We start from the raw sequence: 17,007 nt of genomic DNA, 5'->3' as shown, positions 1-17,007 counted from the left end.
CAAAGAAGTACACATTTAAACAGATGTCTTAAGTAATTTAACATTATGATTCTGTGTTCTGAGGGAAGGCTCCTGTGCCACCAGCAGTAGAAGATTATTGTCGTGGTTTAACCCCAGTTGGCAACTAAGCACCACACAGCTGCTCGCTTACCCTCCCCCCTGCCCCTGGTGGGATGCGGGAGAGAATTGGAGAAAAAAAAAAAAGTAAAACCCAGGGGTTGAGGTAAAAACAGTTTAACAGGACAGCAGGGGAAGAAGAAATAACAATAATAATAATAATAATAATAATAATGATAAAAGAATGTACAAAACAAGTGATGCACAATGCAATTGCAAACCACCCACTGACTGATGCCCAGCCCGTCCCCAAGCAGTGATCGCTGCCCCCCGGCCAACTCCCCCCAGTTTATATACTGGGTATGATGTCATATGGTATGGCATAGCCCTTTGGCCAGTCTGGGTCAGCTGTCCTGGCTGTGCTCCCCCCCAGCTTCTTGTGCACTGGGCAGAGCATGGGAAGCTGAAAAGTCCTTGACTAGTGTAAGCACTACTTAGCAACAACTAAAACATCAACATGTTATCATTATTGTCCCACTAAATCTAAGACACAGCACGATACCAGCTACTAGGAAGAAAATTAACTCTATCCCAGCTGAAACCACAGCAATTAATTTAACGCTTTAGGTGGGAAGGCCAAGTACAATTAATGTTGCATTCCAATACAATTTTAGTAATAAGTGTTAATATGAAAAATCTATGAAAGGTATTAGAGTGTGGGTAGAGTGTAAGATTAATGCCCTCTGTCTTCAGAATTATTCCTGCAATATTTTATGTGCTAAATAGATTAATTTGTAATACAGTGATATTGTCTGTGACTTTATTGGAAGTCATGTTACAAGTAGGAACAACGAGGCTCATGATACTACTATAAATAGCAAACCGGTAAGACAGCACTGGCAGGATATAAGAAATTACGAACTGCTTCAAATTCTTTGTAAAGAACAGGAAATCCTAGGGGCAAAATAAGCAGCCAGATCCTCTTTCTGAAAGTGACAGAGTGTATCCTCCCTAGACCTAAGATAACCAATCTGTTCAGATTACTTAGCCAAATTGTGATCTCCAATCCAGTTCACAGCTTGTGGTAACTGGAAAAACATAGTCCCCAAAGAGATGTGGGACTCCCAAAAGGTCTGTCTGCCTTTCAGCCTTTCTCAGTCTGCACCACTCTCCTCCCCTCAGTATGGAGACTGGGCACTGTGGTTCCTGTGGTTCCACGGGCAGCTGTGGTGTTGCTTTTGGCACTGGCTTTCATGGAGGCAGAGCTATTTTCAATACTAAGTAATTTAGCAGTGGTTACTGAGGCCGAGCTCTTAGTGCTTAGCATCTTAGTAATGACAACCATTAATGAAATTTTTAGCTGAGATGGAAACACTAAGGAGGATACTCCCACCAGTTATGCACACTAGGGGAACAATCCTTCGCTCGCTTCCTTCTCTTCCATTATTGAGTATCTGGCTAGTCTGATCACGAATTTAGAAATCATAAGATTTTTAAAGGGAACCTTAGTCTTTTATCAGCTTGGAGCACATTTTTTTTCCAGAGCAGTATGCAGTCTTGGTCCATATGCATCCCATCAGGTATTGTCATTCTTTCCTCCAGCTCCCCACGCGCGCACACACACACATCCACAGTCTGTCTTAAATAGTACAGTTCTCCCCTATGAAACCTCAGTGTGGAAAAAAAAATATTAAGAAAACAACAACAAAAAGATTCAGTTGTGAATATTGTTCCAGAAGGAGCAGCCAAACAGCAAATAATAAATACAGAACGTCATATTCCTAAAGTCATGTCACTGGACAGAGATGTTATTTTCCACTTGCACTAGCTGGAATTCAGGGCTGCACAGAACTGTTGGAGTACCTGCAGTAGTCACTCACCTTTTCACAATAATTTGTATATTATTGTATTATAAGAACTCTCCACTGTAGGAGAAGATCAGGTTCAAGACCATCTAAGGAACCTGTACATGCAGAAGTCAATGGGACCTGATGAGATGCATCCGCAGGTCCTGAGGGAACTGGCAGATGAAGTTGCTAAGCCACTATCCATCATATTTGAGAAGTCGTGGCAGTCCTGTGAAGTTCCCACTGACTGGAAAAGGGGAAACATAACCCCCATTTTTAAAAACGGAAAAAAGGAAGACCCAGGGAACTACAGGCCAGTCAGTCTCACCTCTGTGCCTGTCAACATCATGGAGCAGCTCCTCCTGGAAACTACGCTAAGGCACCTGGAAGATAAGGAGGTGATTGGTGACAGCCAACATGGCTTCACTAAGGGTAAATCGTGCCTGACAAATTTGGTAGCCTTTTATGACGGGGTTACAGCGTTGGTGGATAATGGAAGAGCAACTGATGTCATCTACCTGGACTTGTGCAAAGCATTTGACACTGTCCCGCACGACATCCTTGTCTGTAAATTGGAGAGACATGGATTTGACGGATGGACCACTCGGTGGATAAAGAATTGCCTGGATGGTTGCACTCCAAGAGTTGCAGTCAATGGCTCGATGTCCAGGTGGAGACCAGTGACAAGTGGCATTCCTCAGGGGTCGGTATTGGGACTGGCGCTGTTTAGCATCTTTGTCGGTGACTTGGACAGTGGGATTGAGCGCACCCTCAGCAAGTCTGCCGATGACACCAAGCTGTGGGGCCCGGTCAACACACTGGAAGGAAGGGATGCCATCCAGAGGGACCCTGACAGGCTGGAGAGGTGGGCCCGTGCAAACCTCATGAAGTTCAACAAGGCCACGTGCAAGGTCCTGCACATGGGTTGAGGCAATCCCAAGCACAAATACAGGCTGGGCGGAGAATGGATTGAGAGCAGCCCTGAGGAGAAGGACTTGGGGGTGTTGGCTGATGAGAAGGTCAATATGACCTGGCAATGTGTGATTGCAGCCCAGAAAGCCAACCATATCCTGGGCTGCATCAAAAGAAGCATGGCTAGCAGGTCAAGGGAAGTGATTCTTTCTCTCTACTCTGTTTTCATGATACCCCACCTGGAGTACTGCATTCAGCTTTGGGGCCCCCAACATAAGAAGGACATGGACTGTTGGAGCGAGTCCAGAAGAGGGCCACGAAGATGATCAGAGGGCTGGAGGACCTCTCCTATGAAGACAGGCTGAGAGAGCTGGGGTTCTTCAGCCTGGAGAAGATGAGGCTCCAGGAAGACCTTACAGCAGCCTTCCAGTACCTGAAGGGGGCCTACAAGAAAGCTGGAGAGGGGCTGCAGTGATAGGGCATGGGGTAATGACTTTAAACAGAAAGAGGCTAGATTTAGATGAGATATGAGGAAGAAATTCTTCACTATGAGGGTGGTGAAGCACTGGAACAGGCTGCCCAGAGAAGCTGTGGATACCCCATCCCTGGAATTGTTCAAGGCCGGGTTGGATGGGGCTTTGAGCAACCTGATGTAGTGGAAAGTGTCCCTGCCCATGGCAATGGAGTTGGAACTAGATGATATTTAAGGTCCCTTCCAACCCAAACCATTCTATGATTGTAGGGGATGGTATACTTCAAATGGATGGGGACAGGTTAGCATGTCAGTCTTGCATTAGATAAACATTCAAGATTCAAAATTTAAAATGTAGGATGGTTGTTCTAGTTCCAGCATTTCTTTTGTTAGGTCACCAAGACTCATCCTTGATTTCACTCTACTATCAGCATACTTGTGTGTGTTGATTTACCTAACACATACAGAACACCGCAGAGCATTCAAATAAGAGTGATGTTAATCTTGGTCTTTCATCAGCACTAGTGGCTGGTTACTTTGTGTACGGAGAATGAGTTTGGGTAAATCCATTCGTAAGTCTAATGTTCAGTTAGTGGAAGAAAGATCAGTATGAGATCAGCAGTACCTGTCTTCTCACGCTATACATTTCTTGTGGATGAGATCGGTGTTTGATTCTGAGCACCAGCAATGTTGGGGTCTTGTATAAAAGAGCAGTTGCTTACCCAGTAGTGTCTGTTCCTTTGAGATACAGTGTCTGCATAGGTTTCTCTGTCTGACATCTTTCCTGCTTTCAAGGTACTAGTCACCTAGCTTCTGTGTTAGCAAAGTCGTATTTGATGTAAACTCTTACAATGCTAGGGCAGACACAGCATTTTTTTAAACCGATTGCATATGTAAGTGTATGAATTAATATGGCCAAATTAGTCCCAGTGTGGTTTTGTTTTGCCCCACTGACGTTTTATATTTGTTAGAAATGTACTTCTGATTTTATTTTGGAATGTATTGATTCCCCACTGATGTTGTTAAATAAATATCATGGCTTTCAGTAGGTAGGAATGCAGTTTGGAATTGTGAGACTGAGCATGTCACTCGAATGTGTCTGGCATAAGGATATTGAAATAATTAGCAATCCTGATGTACTGAGTTTTGAATTGCACTGTTAACCTATCAGCAGGGAAGTGGCAGCTCTCAGAGGTCATTTTTCAGACCAAAGAAAAAAAGTGGTTATGTTCAATTCCATATTTAGTTAGTTTTCAACAGAGGAAGATATACCTTGCCTGCTACAACATTCATTATAACGGTGTTTCTATATATTAAGAGGTTTAAGTGGATTGTCACAATGCTTGTGAAAAGCTCCAGGTTTCCTGTAAGATTTAAAAAGTCATTAACTGCTAGTGTTTTGCAGAACCATGCTATCCAGAAAGTGTGTGTTTGTTTGGCTAGCTGCTCCTTCAGGAATGTAGTACTTGTACATTTGTAGCAGTTCAGCTGCAGTGATAGATCAATATCAATGCTGCTAAGGGAGCAGTAAGCAATACCATATGTACAGCAGTATTATCTGGTTATGCTTTTCTGATTATGAACAGTATACAAGCTGTAGTAAAACAGGCCTGTGACTTTGCAGAGAACTAAATGCAAAGGAGACTACTCAGAAAATTTCCAGAAAATAATCAGTATTGCCTTTGCCATGGTGAGTTAGGATGCCAATGCATAAAATGTAATATATTGTTCCAGCTGAAATAAAAAACAAACAGTGACAAGGCAGCAGACCAGCTATCTCACTTCAGGTAAATGCTACTGAATCACATATGTGGTTCATAAATGTAAGGAATAGCAAAAGCATAGCATAAGCGAATCAGTGAAAGATAAAATAATTCCCTAAAAGAAAAAATGCGTGAGTACTTTGTGAATAGAGTAAGATCGGACAGAGTCGGGTTCCTTGACTTCTACTGATCATTCTCCAGAAATGAAAACAAATAACTGAGTGGTGTGTCTTCTACGTGGCAATATCATAGAGCAAAGGGCACAAATGCCATTCTGCAGACAAGTACAGCAGTGCTACGAATGTGGAGAGAAGCACATGCACTTTGTGAGCCTTGGCCTGCCTAAATGACTAGAGGAACTGCTATACATTTAACTTTTCTGTCGTTAACCAAGATATTTAGATTAGGATGATATTCACATTAGGCATCTTTATAATTAAGTAGGAGAAAGGGACCTTCAGAAAGCAGATTAGAGATGTAGAGTCATTACCTGGAAGTCAGTCTCTCTTCCCCTCTATGCATACCACAGGAAACCTGAGGCAGCTCAGTTCTTAACATAGGCACCTAACTTAGTTGTCTAATGTTAGATGGGTTCAATTCAGGCTGAAGGACAACATCACTTATAAGCCTGAAGCTTCACATTGTACCATGTAGCTTTCAAACTCATGGCATCTGTAGCTGAATAAAACATGCTGTGTGAGGCATCTCGATTCCTACGCACATTGCATGGAAAAAGCTGGTGGACTCGCTCCAGGTCCAAAGCAACCAGCATGGTAAGCTGGCAGTTACTATTGCACTTACTGCCCCTTATGTCAGGGTGGGCTTCAAAGCATTTTAAGCAGGCTATGAGGATGCAGTTCATGGCATAACTTTTTCTTGATGGTAAGTGCTTAAATGCTTTCAAAGTGCAGGACAGGTTTCTTTTTTCTTTTGAAACACCAAGAGGTAAAGAGAGTTCTCCCATTTTCTTAATACCCCAGTGGTTGGAGGACATTCATGTTGAACAAGGGAAGCAGTTTCAGTTCCTTTCTTAACTTGAAGGAGGTCAAATCTATTCTCTGAACTGCCTGGGTTAGAGGCTGGGTGAGTCTTTTAGCCAGGGCTGTATAGGTAATGTAATTAATTGTTTGAAAAGGAATTAAGGTTCATTTGGTGAGATACAGTCACTGGAAATACGAGTCTACACACTGTGGCATCTCCTTGGGTCCAGTTTTTACTTCAAAGACTGCAGATTATTTATTTAATTAGCTATTAATGGAACAAAGTGATGAAGCACTTCCACCAATGTTAAGTGCTTATATGTTTTTAAGAGTTTGGGTAGGGGATCCTGTGTTTTTCTTTTTCTTTTTTTTTTTTTTTTTTTAATCTGGCACCAAATGGTACAGATGCATATCACTTAGGAAACTTAAAGGCAGACAGTTGAATCTCAATTTTCACAATCCCAGACAGGAAGAATACTTATCGATCCTTTCAGGAATTGCACTGATGCTAATATTTAGCAGTCAAGAACCTGTCTGATCAATAGAATGTTTCAGAAAATGGCAGTTGTCTTTCGGAATTCCTGCATCACAGGTTGGTTTGATTTTTTTCTGAAATGACAAGAGTGCTTGAAGTTATCTCTGATTTATATTAACTAGCATTTATTCAGACTAATTCTCAAATTGTTTCTTGTTTAGATTTTTCTCATTTTCCGTGAGATGCAGGTGACATAAAGTCAAAAGTGACATAAAGTTGAAAGAGCTTCATTAAGAATATAGCTGGTTTTGTTATTCCTAATATTTTCAATAATAACAAATTATTAATCTTGAGTACATTTGTTAATCATTAGAGACACCGTTCATTTTGCCTGTCTTCCAATTCTGTTTTTCCCAGATGAAATAATTGTGCAGAAGCCAGAGCTCACCAGTCCATCAATCTGTCATGCCCCTGGTGGGGAATACTTTGTAGAAGGAGAGACATGGAATATTGATTCTTGCACACAATGTACATGCCACAGTGGACGTGTCCTGTGTGAGACTGAAGTCTGCCCACCTCTTCTCTGTCAAAACCCCACCCGCACCCAGGACTCCTGCTGTCCACAGTGCCCAGGTATATATTGACAGTCAGCTTTCATTAGAGTCCTTTCTTGATCTGAGAATGTATGACATGAATATTGAATGTTTCAGTATGTGAACAGTTGGTTGTTGTGGTGCCTTTGTTCTTTAGCAGTTTGGATTGAGAGCCTGCACTCCTCTGTTTCAACTGCAAAACTTGACTGTGTGCAAGAGAGATCTTATATGTAAAGGGGAGTTGCAGCCCTGAAGTTTGAACATCTTTGAAGGCAATCTAAAAATGTAAGGGTTGCATGAGAACCAGAATCCTTAGTTGGAAGGTTTATGAAATATGCACTGGCTCGTTTATGGAAACAAGAAGGATTAGAGAAACTTCGAAAGTAGACAAAGTGCTAGGCAGATACAGGCTTGTTTCTTTTCCTTTCTACATGCCTTGGTTTCTATGAATCTTTTGATTACTATCTTATCTATTTGGGATTTGATCTTAAAAAAACTTCTGTTTGCTTTTACCTTCACCTGATATGATTTGAGAGTGACTTGAAGGCAACTGAGTAATATCAAAGCATTCCAGCCCAGCAGGTGTGCCAGATTCCTCCTAGACTCCCTCACAGTGTCAAGAAGGTAACAGGATTTGCTTTCCCCCAAGGAAAGAGATGCAGTTATAAATGAACATGAATTCCTATTTTACATAGCAAACGGGGAAGTTTATTGCAGTGGAAATTTAGTCCAAACCTGTGAATTGTATGTAAACTCACTGAGAAAATATTTGTCTTTATTAAAAAAAAAAAATCTAAAAATTTTACTTTTTAAAAAGTTAGGTTTTGCCATTTCTTCTACAGGGTGTTTGTTGGGTTTTTGGGTGGTTTCTTTCTGACAAAATATTTTCAGTAAAAAAGTTAGCCAGTTCTCCTAACCTCCATTTTTCTTAATAACAGTGAACATTTGCTTAACTTCAAAATACTGCGTGGAGGAGCTGATCTTTCCTCGCTGGCTATATAAGGAGCTTAGTCTCATAACTTAGACAGTTAGATTGAGTGCCCTTATGAATCCTTTTTTTTCTTCTCCTTTTCTTATATGTTCTCTGCACATACAGTCATATTTCTTGATCCATAATGTCTGTTAAGATACAGCTTCATTGCAGAAGTATGTCTCCCCTGTGTGCGGGCATGAGAATTAAAGCAGACCCATTGGCATCAAGCTGAAGCCTGATCAAGTTCCATTTGTTTCTCAACAGCTTATAATTAGCTCATGTAAGTCCACTAGCAAAGGCAACAGCATCATTCAAGGCTTTGAACTGACATGGCAGAAGCTGGGATTCAAGTTTTAGATTTAAAATTTAATCTCTCTAATTTAAGGTGAATTCCCATATACCATTCAGTTCAGAGCATTTAGAGTGGCTTTCTGAGGGGCTGCTTCTGATAGTGATTGGTTTTCACTTTGCTGTCCTTTTTTCTCTTTTTTCATTTTCTCCTTTTTTTTTTTTTGAGTAAACTCAATAAAGGTCTACGTAAACTTTATTCTAGAGCACATCATGAGATCCTCATCACATGTAAGAACTGAAGAGGCATAAGGCTCTGTCGTCCTAGTACTTCTGAAGTAGTGAGCCGATGTGTTACAATTCCATTGTGTTCTTTGAGAGTGAACCCTCTGGTGAGGAAGTATGAGAGAAGTAGCTACCGTAAGTTAAATAACTTAATCTGTTTATATTTACAGACGAGCCTCTTCAGCCCTCTTCATCAAGCAATGAGAGCATGCCCAGTTATTGCAAAAATGATGAAGGAGATATTTTTCTGACAGCTGAGTCCTGGAAGCCCAATGTCTGCACCAGCTGCATTTGCATGGATGGTGTGATTAGATGCTACTCTGAGTCTTGCCCACTGGTATCCTGTGAGAGACCTGTTTTGAGAAAGGGACAATGTTGTCCTTACTGTATTGGTGAGCAAATAAAAATAGTTGATAACTTGCTGTTCCCTTCTTGGGAATAAGAAAGAAGTTTTATTTCCAAATTGAAATATGTTTTCCCTGTTTTGGGGAGATGCAGTTTGTGCCTTCAGTTGAACTGGAGAGTGAAATCTGCATAGGGAGCTTTGAGGATCACAATTTGTGGTTTTGAGGTAAAAGTGCAGGAAGATATAAATGTAATGTGCCTACAAACTTGAGAGGACATCCTCCAGAAAACTTGGCAGTATACCTTACTAGATGAAAACATTACACAAAAATTGTTTTATTTAAAGGACAATCTGCCAGGTAACACATATGTTATGTCAAGATACGTGACAATATGAGGAAAATATTAATTATGACTGCAGAAGATAAGCTGAAGCATTATGAAATTTCACAGAATGGAGAAGTGTTAATAAGGCATCTAAGTTAAAATACAGGAAAAAGCAAGAAGTTCATTAAAGATAGTTACAGAAGAGGCAAAATAATATATTTGAGAAAAAAATTAGGGAAAATAATTTTTTAAAATACTAAAAATCCATAAAGAATTAAGGGCCATGCACTGGTTTTGAATTTGGAGTTGAAGTAAATGGTGGATGCTGTAGATAATGAAAATTGCCAGGTGTTTTTAAAGTTGCAGAATTTCAGATTCCTGATCACTTTTTCATTGTATTTTGAATAGGAGTATTTCTTTACAGATTACTTTTTTCTGAGTTCACAGTAAGTACAAAGGCTGTAGAATAGAAGCTGCTGATAGAGAAGAATTGTATAATACACTTACTGAAATTAAGTCTTTGTAGCATTGTTGGAAAGCATTCAGAGCTTACTATAACCTTCATTTCCAAAAGTAGTAAGTAGAAAAGAATTCAGTAAAAAGGAATATAATAAAATAATCATTAATTGAATATGTGAATCAACTTGCCCATCTATAAACAATACAGTTGTTCATCAGAAAGATGTCGGAAAGGTTGTAAAGTCCTTTCAGATATGTACCATTGATACAACTCTTGAAATCTTTAATTTGTTGCAGGAAAAAAAAAATCTTTAATAATAGGTGATAGTTTTATAGGATATGCAAAGAATTCCACCAAAGAAATGCCTGGAAAAATTAGAAAGTATCAAAATTTCAGTTGCCCTTCGAACCCTACTTAGATTCCTGATGAGCACATTTTGAGGAGAAAATACTAGGTTATCCTATTACTACTTTCTTATCATGGTTTGCAAACAAAATGAAGAGGATTTAAAGCTTCTTTGACAACTGTCTTTCTGCAGGCTTTTCTTCCAGTGACTGACTTTTCAACCATAAAGATCATTTTAATCCAGAATACATTTTAACATTAAAAAAATACAAAGTATGCAAAGTTGGGCAATCAAACCAGTAGAGTCAGAACATGAGCCTTAGTACTGTACTGCAGAATTCTTTAGGTCAAGGAAGAGATGCAGCACAGGGACTAGTGCCATGAACTACAAAAACAAAACCTCTAGAACTTTCTGCCTACACCTTACATGTCAGGTTTGCAAATATATACACACAACACGTAGATATGGCTTTAGTTAATTCACTTTGAATCCCATACAGTTGCACGATATTGCAAATACTTAAATGTGTGAGCTGCAAAACCTAATGTTTTCTTTTAGTAGCAGCTACTCAGCAATACGAAATACAGAAGCCACATTTTAATAAGTGCACAGATATGAAGACTTTCAATGATGATACATTTTATTAAACTAAGCTGTACTATGTTGTCCATATGTTTTGTGGTCTACATATCTGAAATTCATGGAAACTTACTTTTTTAATGGTTTCTATGAGCTATATACTCTAGCCTGTAAGAGGAGTAAGGTCATGCATTTAATTTTTGTCTTCCTGGTTCTGTTTTACTCTTCGTTTCTTGAGAACTGTGAAGCATATCTGTGTACAGATTCTTCCTTACTATTTTCATGTAATAGTTGATAAAATGTTTAGTAGGCAAACTCCGTGGAAACAAGCCTTCTTCATTTATTGGAGTTTCAAAAATTATGCAGGGTTTTAGTACTGTATTTTATTCTGCTTCTTTCTGGATCCAGCTCTGGTTAATGCCTAACAAGTTAGTATAGATTCAAATTCACAATTTTACAGGCCTTAGATGCTTTGTTGTTTGTCTGGATTCTCAAATTCATCCTCTGTGTTCAACATTCTTCTTTCTCATGCAAAGAAAGATTAATCTGGAAAGATAACCTTCTACTCTAGAGCGGATAAAGGGATATCTATTTGATTAGAGACAAGATTAGTCTTCTGTGGAAAACAGAGCAACGACTGTTTATTTGTTTACCGGAGGAGATTGATTTACTGGTGCAGCTAGAGGGAATTTGAGAGAAGACAGGTAGAGTTAGACACGGTATTCTGAACTGCATTTTCGTACGTGGGTTTCTTACTGCAAGTCTCTCTTGTTTCCACTGTCCTTGAGCACTTGTTGATGTTGTGGCCTTCATCTTCATCCTGTGCTTATACTTGCATAGAGATGGACACCAAAATCGGAGACACACACAGGGTAATACTTTCTTTGGACTTAAAAGTTTCCTCTCGAGGTTCAAAGGTGCAACACTGCTATTGTGATTTTACCCTTGTTCATTCTTCTAAAAAACATTTACTGTATTAAAATGTGATGTGTTCTTTAGAAACTTGCAAAAGCCTGAGCAAGTTAAAGGATTTTCGTGCCAAACCAGCTACTGAGTTGAAGAAGCTGTCCTGAGTGGGGCACGATGGCACTTTTGGGAGCAAATCAGCCCGGAGTGCTCAGCTTTAGGTCTGCATAGGTAATGAGCAGTAGAGGATTGTTCAGGCTGTGGGCCTCACCCTCTCCCCAGCCATGTCCACTTTCTGACCAACACAGGGCTGCACTGGCTGTTTATGCCAACATAGCAAGTCATCTATGGAAGAACCTAATGTGCTTTTTGCAGCTTGCAGACACCTTTTCCTCCCACTCTTCCTTTCCCATGTCCACCCCATATTCACTTACAAAATCTTCTACTTGGAGAGGTTGGGACCCATACTTACAGCCATGGAAGCCATGGGATACCCATACCAAGGCCCTCTGGAACATTTACCGTTTTCAGATAATTCCGTTAGTGTTTTCACAGTAGTAGTTCTTGCTGGTCTCCTTTTGCATTTGAATTTACTCTGCCCAGATCTGTTGCACTGGTCTGCTGACTGCTAACCTTGTTATATCGGATGATGTCAGTCTATTCTGTCGTCACTAATTAAAAGCCGTACTGATGGCCAAATGATTTAATAAGGCTTTTTATTTATATTGGGGAGGTAATTCTAGCTGGCATATTTACATATGTAATCTGTATGAATGTTAAAGCAGTATTTCTCTGACAGCTTAAGAAGTTAACTTTGCGATTTCATTCTGTTATCTCATGCATATGCTTAATCTGCAAATTCATGTCATCAGCAGGTTTCATCATAATAATTTCTGCCTCTAAGAAAAAAAAGGTAGCAAGAAGCTAAGATAAAAATGAGGTGCTGCTTGGCTTTTGGAGGTTCTGTTGTGTTGTTTTATTTTTATTTATAGAATCACAGAATCATTTAGGTTGGAAAAGACCTTTAAGATCATCGAGTCCAACCATTAACCTAGCACTGCCAAGTCCACCACTAAAACATGTCCCTAAGCACCACATTTGGTTATCTATAAAGTGCTATAGCAGCAAAAAACATCCTAGGCTAAGCAATTCATGACTGTCTTCTCAGTGAAATAGAAGATATACTGCAGACCACGTAACAGGCTCGCATAGGATGCAGCAGAAAAAAAAAATAGTGTATTGAATGCTTAGAGAGAAAGTGTAATGCTTCTTTTAAGTGTTTTCCTAAGACCTACTTGCTTCATACTGTGTCAAAATCTATCTGAAAAGTTGTTAGTTTTACAGCTCTCCATCTTTGGGAAAGGTGTTCTTGATTCACTCGAATTTCCAATTTATATAATACTAACAATGAAAAAACGTACTGATTTTGGTTATTGCCCTTTTCCTGGGGTTTTCCATTGATGCAGTTACAGGGAATGATCAGATCCTCTTTGACTCTGTTTTATCATAATAAATAGTCTAAGCACTTCTAGTTACGTCACCTGAGAGTTACTTTATCCTTCTCGGCATCCAGCCTAATCTTTTCTTCAAGTATTCCAGACTGAGTTCATCTTTCTTGAACCTTGGTAATTAGAAATGTAGGTAGTCTGGGTTTTTTTCTTAGTTAAATAGGACTTAGGAGGAAACGAGGAGGAGGAGTTGGCAGTCTCAAAAAGTCAAACATAAAAAAATCAATTTTTCTAAGTTTACACAGCACTTTTGATATCATCATTTCATGTCCCAATCATCCGTCCTCTAGCCTCTTGCATGAGTAAAATGAGGAGAGGCAGCCCAGGCTAATTATGTACTTCATAAAGAAGCAGAAGTTACACTTTTTAAACAAAGATTTTCTGGAAGATGTGGAGAGGGTCTTTTAATTACAGCTGGGATTTCTTTGTGGCTATTTTTTCGCTTTAGTGTTTGGGGAAGAAATCAGATTTGTATGTAATTGGCCATTACTGCATGATCATTCCACTCTCTTTTCCTCCAACAGAAGATACAGTTCCAAAGAAAGTGGTCTGCCACTTCAATGGAAAAACATACGCAGATGAGGAACGCTGGGACATTGACAGCTGCACACACTGCTACTGCCTGCAGGGTCAGACTCTCTGCTCCACTGTCAGCTGCCCACCCCTCCCTTGTGCTGAACCCATCAACGTGGAGGGGAGCTGCTGTCCCATGTGCCCAGGTAATGTGATGTGACAACCCAGATCATTGTAATGCTGATTTTCCAGCACTGATGATAACGTTTTTTAATTGGTTTTTGAACATCAGTCCATGTTTGAATAGAATCAAGAAGACAACAGACATTCAGACTTCAGGAAAAGGAATATTCTCTAACAGATAGTCATATCGTGCAAATATATAGTTTGAATTTTACTTATTCTGAGAACTGTCAACTCAGAAATTAGTTGCTTGTCCCTGCTCTGTCCTTTCACAAGGTTATGGAAATACATTAGTGAAGTAGGGCAATGAATATGCTTATATCTCTGCAGATTCTGTTAGTGATTAACATTTCTGTCTTTTCTGAGTCTCGTCGTTACTTTTCAATTGTTGCATTGCTTTATTTATCATTTTAACTTGGCTTAAAAGTAATATGAAATTTTCTTAGCTATGGACACAAAGGACATAAGAATTGCAACTGTTTTTTTAATGCTAATCCTGACAGACTTCTGCAGGAGTTTGCTCATCTTATTCAGTCAGCTGGTAACTACTTCCGACAGGATAACTGGGGAGATTCAGCAGTGCCCCTCTTGCAGTTCTCCTACTTTGAGGATTACAAAAAAAGGAAGGCAAAGAAACGAGCAGTGACAGTTTACGTATCAGCTGGGAAGATGTAGCCTTCCCTTGGCTTTTTTGTGGTTTAGTCTCACAAAGGAGCAAGGCTGTAGTAAAATGTGTATTCTGAAATGGTATTTTCAAAAGCAAATTTGTCCACATGACTGTATCATCCCATTCACATTAGGATAATGATAATGGCATCAGGCATGTATCCCATATGCAGCATGAAACAGGTTTTAAAACAAAATCCCAGACTAGTAATGGTGAAAATTCTGAAACAAATGAAAAGATTCATAGGACAAAGCACTGCAGATGGCCAAGCATATTTTCTGAATTAAGAGCAGTACTGGGAAGTTAAGCAGCCTGTAATTTGTGAAACACATTTATCTCATTTCACAGAGATGTATGTACCTGAACCTACTAACATCCCCATTGAGAAGACAAATCATCGAGCAGACATGGAACTAGAAGTACCAAACTGGCCAACACCGAGTGAAAATGACATCATCCACATTCACAGAGGTAAGATCTGACATAAACTGGGCTGACTTAGGTCTGTGTTTATTCCCCATGTTTTAATGCATCTACTTGTTCTATTCAGGTAGCATCTGTGTAATGCTTTGAAAAGGTGGTTATCTGAGAATATTCTTCAGTGCAGAGTCTTACGTGCATTTTGCTTTAAGTAAAGATGAGTCAGTCTATTAAATTATATTTATGCAATTTGGTCTCATTATCATTCCATCTTCAGCTTGGAAGAAACATCTGTGTTGGTATGATGGAGTTCTATAAAATTAGGAATGTGATAAAGTAATGAATGAGGAATGATTCTGCAGTGTCTTTTCTGATAGAAAAACTAGAAAGGAGGCTGTTGTCAGGCCACTGGAGTCGAGAGACCTTCATTTGATCCATTTGACATTCTTATATTGATAAACAAAAAATGGGAAAACATACACCACAACTTAATACATATCATAGACAAATGCCAGACAAAAAAGAAAACACTTCACAGGTATAATGACACAGGGCTAATAAAGTTGTCTGAGAATGAAAATCCATCTTTTGTTTAAAACTGTGCTGAAATCATTATTTCAGGGTAGAGGAAACACTTTGTGACACAGTCTTTGTTAACCTTTTCTAATTGAAGGACTACCTAAACTTTTTTTTTTTTTTTAAAATCCAAGGATGATCTCATAGCATACTATTGTTTGGTGGCTAGGAGAAAGGATACAGGAAATGTAACTGCTTTACAAAATTGTAAGCTTATACTTTTATAATTACAGCATTTTCATTTCTCACAGGCATTAGTAGCTGGCTTGCAACTATCCTGGCTGGGGATTATAAACACACACTACAAACTGTGTGGGAATGTTGTATATGTTATTGAAAATTACCATTCTTTGCAATTACATGCAAAACTTGCTACAGTCTAGTAGACTGCCAGCAGTGTGTTTTCACAGGCTGAGTGGTGCAAGTATTGTAATATATTCTCAACAAATGAGAGAGCATACACATGAGAATTGTCTTACCAGTACTTTTTTTTTTAAAAAAAAAAAAGGCTTTCATGCTAAGACTTCCAGGTTTTCCTCAGCGTAGAAACACAGGCTGATTTTTTTTACAACTGGGAATTTGGTTGTGATCAGATAAGATGATGCGAACGCAACTGAGCTAAGACGTTATTGTCACACTTGCTTGTTATCGTGCTTTAGAGTCCATCCTATTTCCTCTCTTTTTGATGGCCTTTCCCTGGCTAATATAGTCACTATATAAGATATTGCCTTTCAGTTGTTCTAATTTCTATGAATAAGGTGACATTTCAGGAGAGGAAGTCCAAATTCATGTGAGTGACAAGATCCACAACTGAGACTTTCATAATTACATTCTTATTTATGGTCAAGGCCCATTTATAATTACTAACAAATGCTCACATGTGCCTTGCAGACATGAGTCATCTCCAGGGAGAGTACAGAAGTGGCGGTGGACCGCACCCAAGTGAAGATGCGTCAGTTAGCTCTGTTGCCTTGGTGACAATTCCAATCACGATAGCGCTGTTACTGATCATCGTCCTTCTGCTCGTCAATCAGAAAAAGCAGTGGATTCCAGTGTCCTGCTACAAAGCTCCAACAAAGGTGCCATGTTTATGTTTGTTTCCAGGCTCTCACTTTTTTGGAAAACAAGATTAACTAGAATATTGTGTAGGATGCAATTGAGTTCACATCATCTAAAGTCTCTTAAATTATTTTCTCTTTGTCTTAAACCATTTTATACCAGTCAATCTGTTGGCATTTATTTAGTCTCCTAAATGATTTTTTTCACTATCAAATGAAAACATTTCCTGCTCCTTATAGTAATGAGTTGTCACTAGATAGAAATCAAGCTCAGCAAAAAAAGTTAAAAATATACCCAACTCTGTATATGTGTAGGTAAATACATGCAACTTTCTTATCTGCAGTCAAACTCATAAGAGAATATTTTTGGTTTCTTAACTTTCATCCGCTTTAAAAGTATTGTCCAACATCAGGTACTGTATGTACTAGTAGTGTTTATCACATTTTCTAATAACAGCATCATATGGTTCTGGG

General features: G+C 39.2%; 1 protein-coding gene across 2 annotated transcripts in view; it reads left to right on the top strand.

Moving 5' to 3' along the window:
- The window catches only part of CRIM1 (cysteine rich transmembrane BMP regulator 1), a 199,916-nt gene that overhangs the window by 178,273 nt on the left and 4,636 nt on the right, over positions 1-17,007 (top strand). For both annotated transcript variants that reach the window (XM_087776384.1, XM_087776383.1), the window contains 5 exons: positions 6,924-7,139; positions 8,816-9,037; positions 13,641-13,835; positions 14,828-14,950; positions 16,367-16,554. In XM_087776384.1, the coding sequence (XP_087632510.1) occupies positions 6,924-7,139; positions 8,816-9,037; positions 13,641-13,835; positions 14,828-14,950; positions 16,367-16,554 (944 nt within the window). The remainder of the gene's footprint in view (positions 1-6,923; positions 7,140-8,815; positions 9,038-13,640; positions 13,836-14,827; positions 14,951-16,366; positions 16,555-17,007) is intronic.

This window comes from Nipponia nippon, unplaced genomic scaffold, assembly GCF_047370975.1.
Source record: "Nipponia nippon isolate SJK-2023a ecotype South Korea unplaced genomic scaffold, ASM4737097v1 scaffold_4, whole genome shotgun sequence".
Classification (NCBI taxonomy): Eukaryota; Metazoa; Chordata; class Aves; order Pelecaniformes; family Threskiornithidae; genus Nipponia; species Nipponia nippon.
This window is presented reverse-complemented; position numbering and strand designations above follow the sequence as displayed.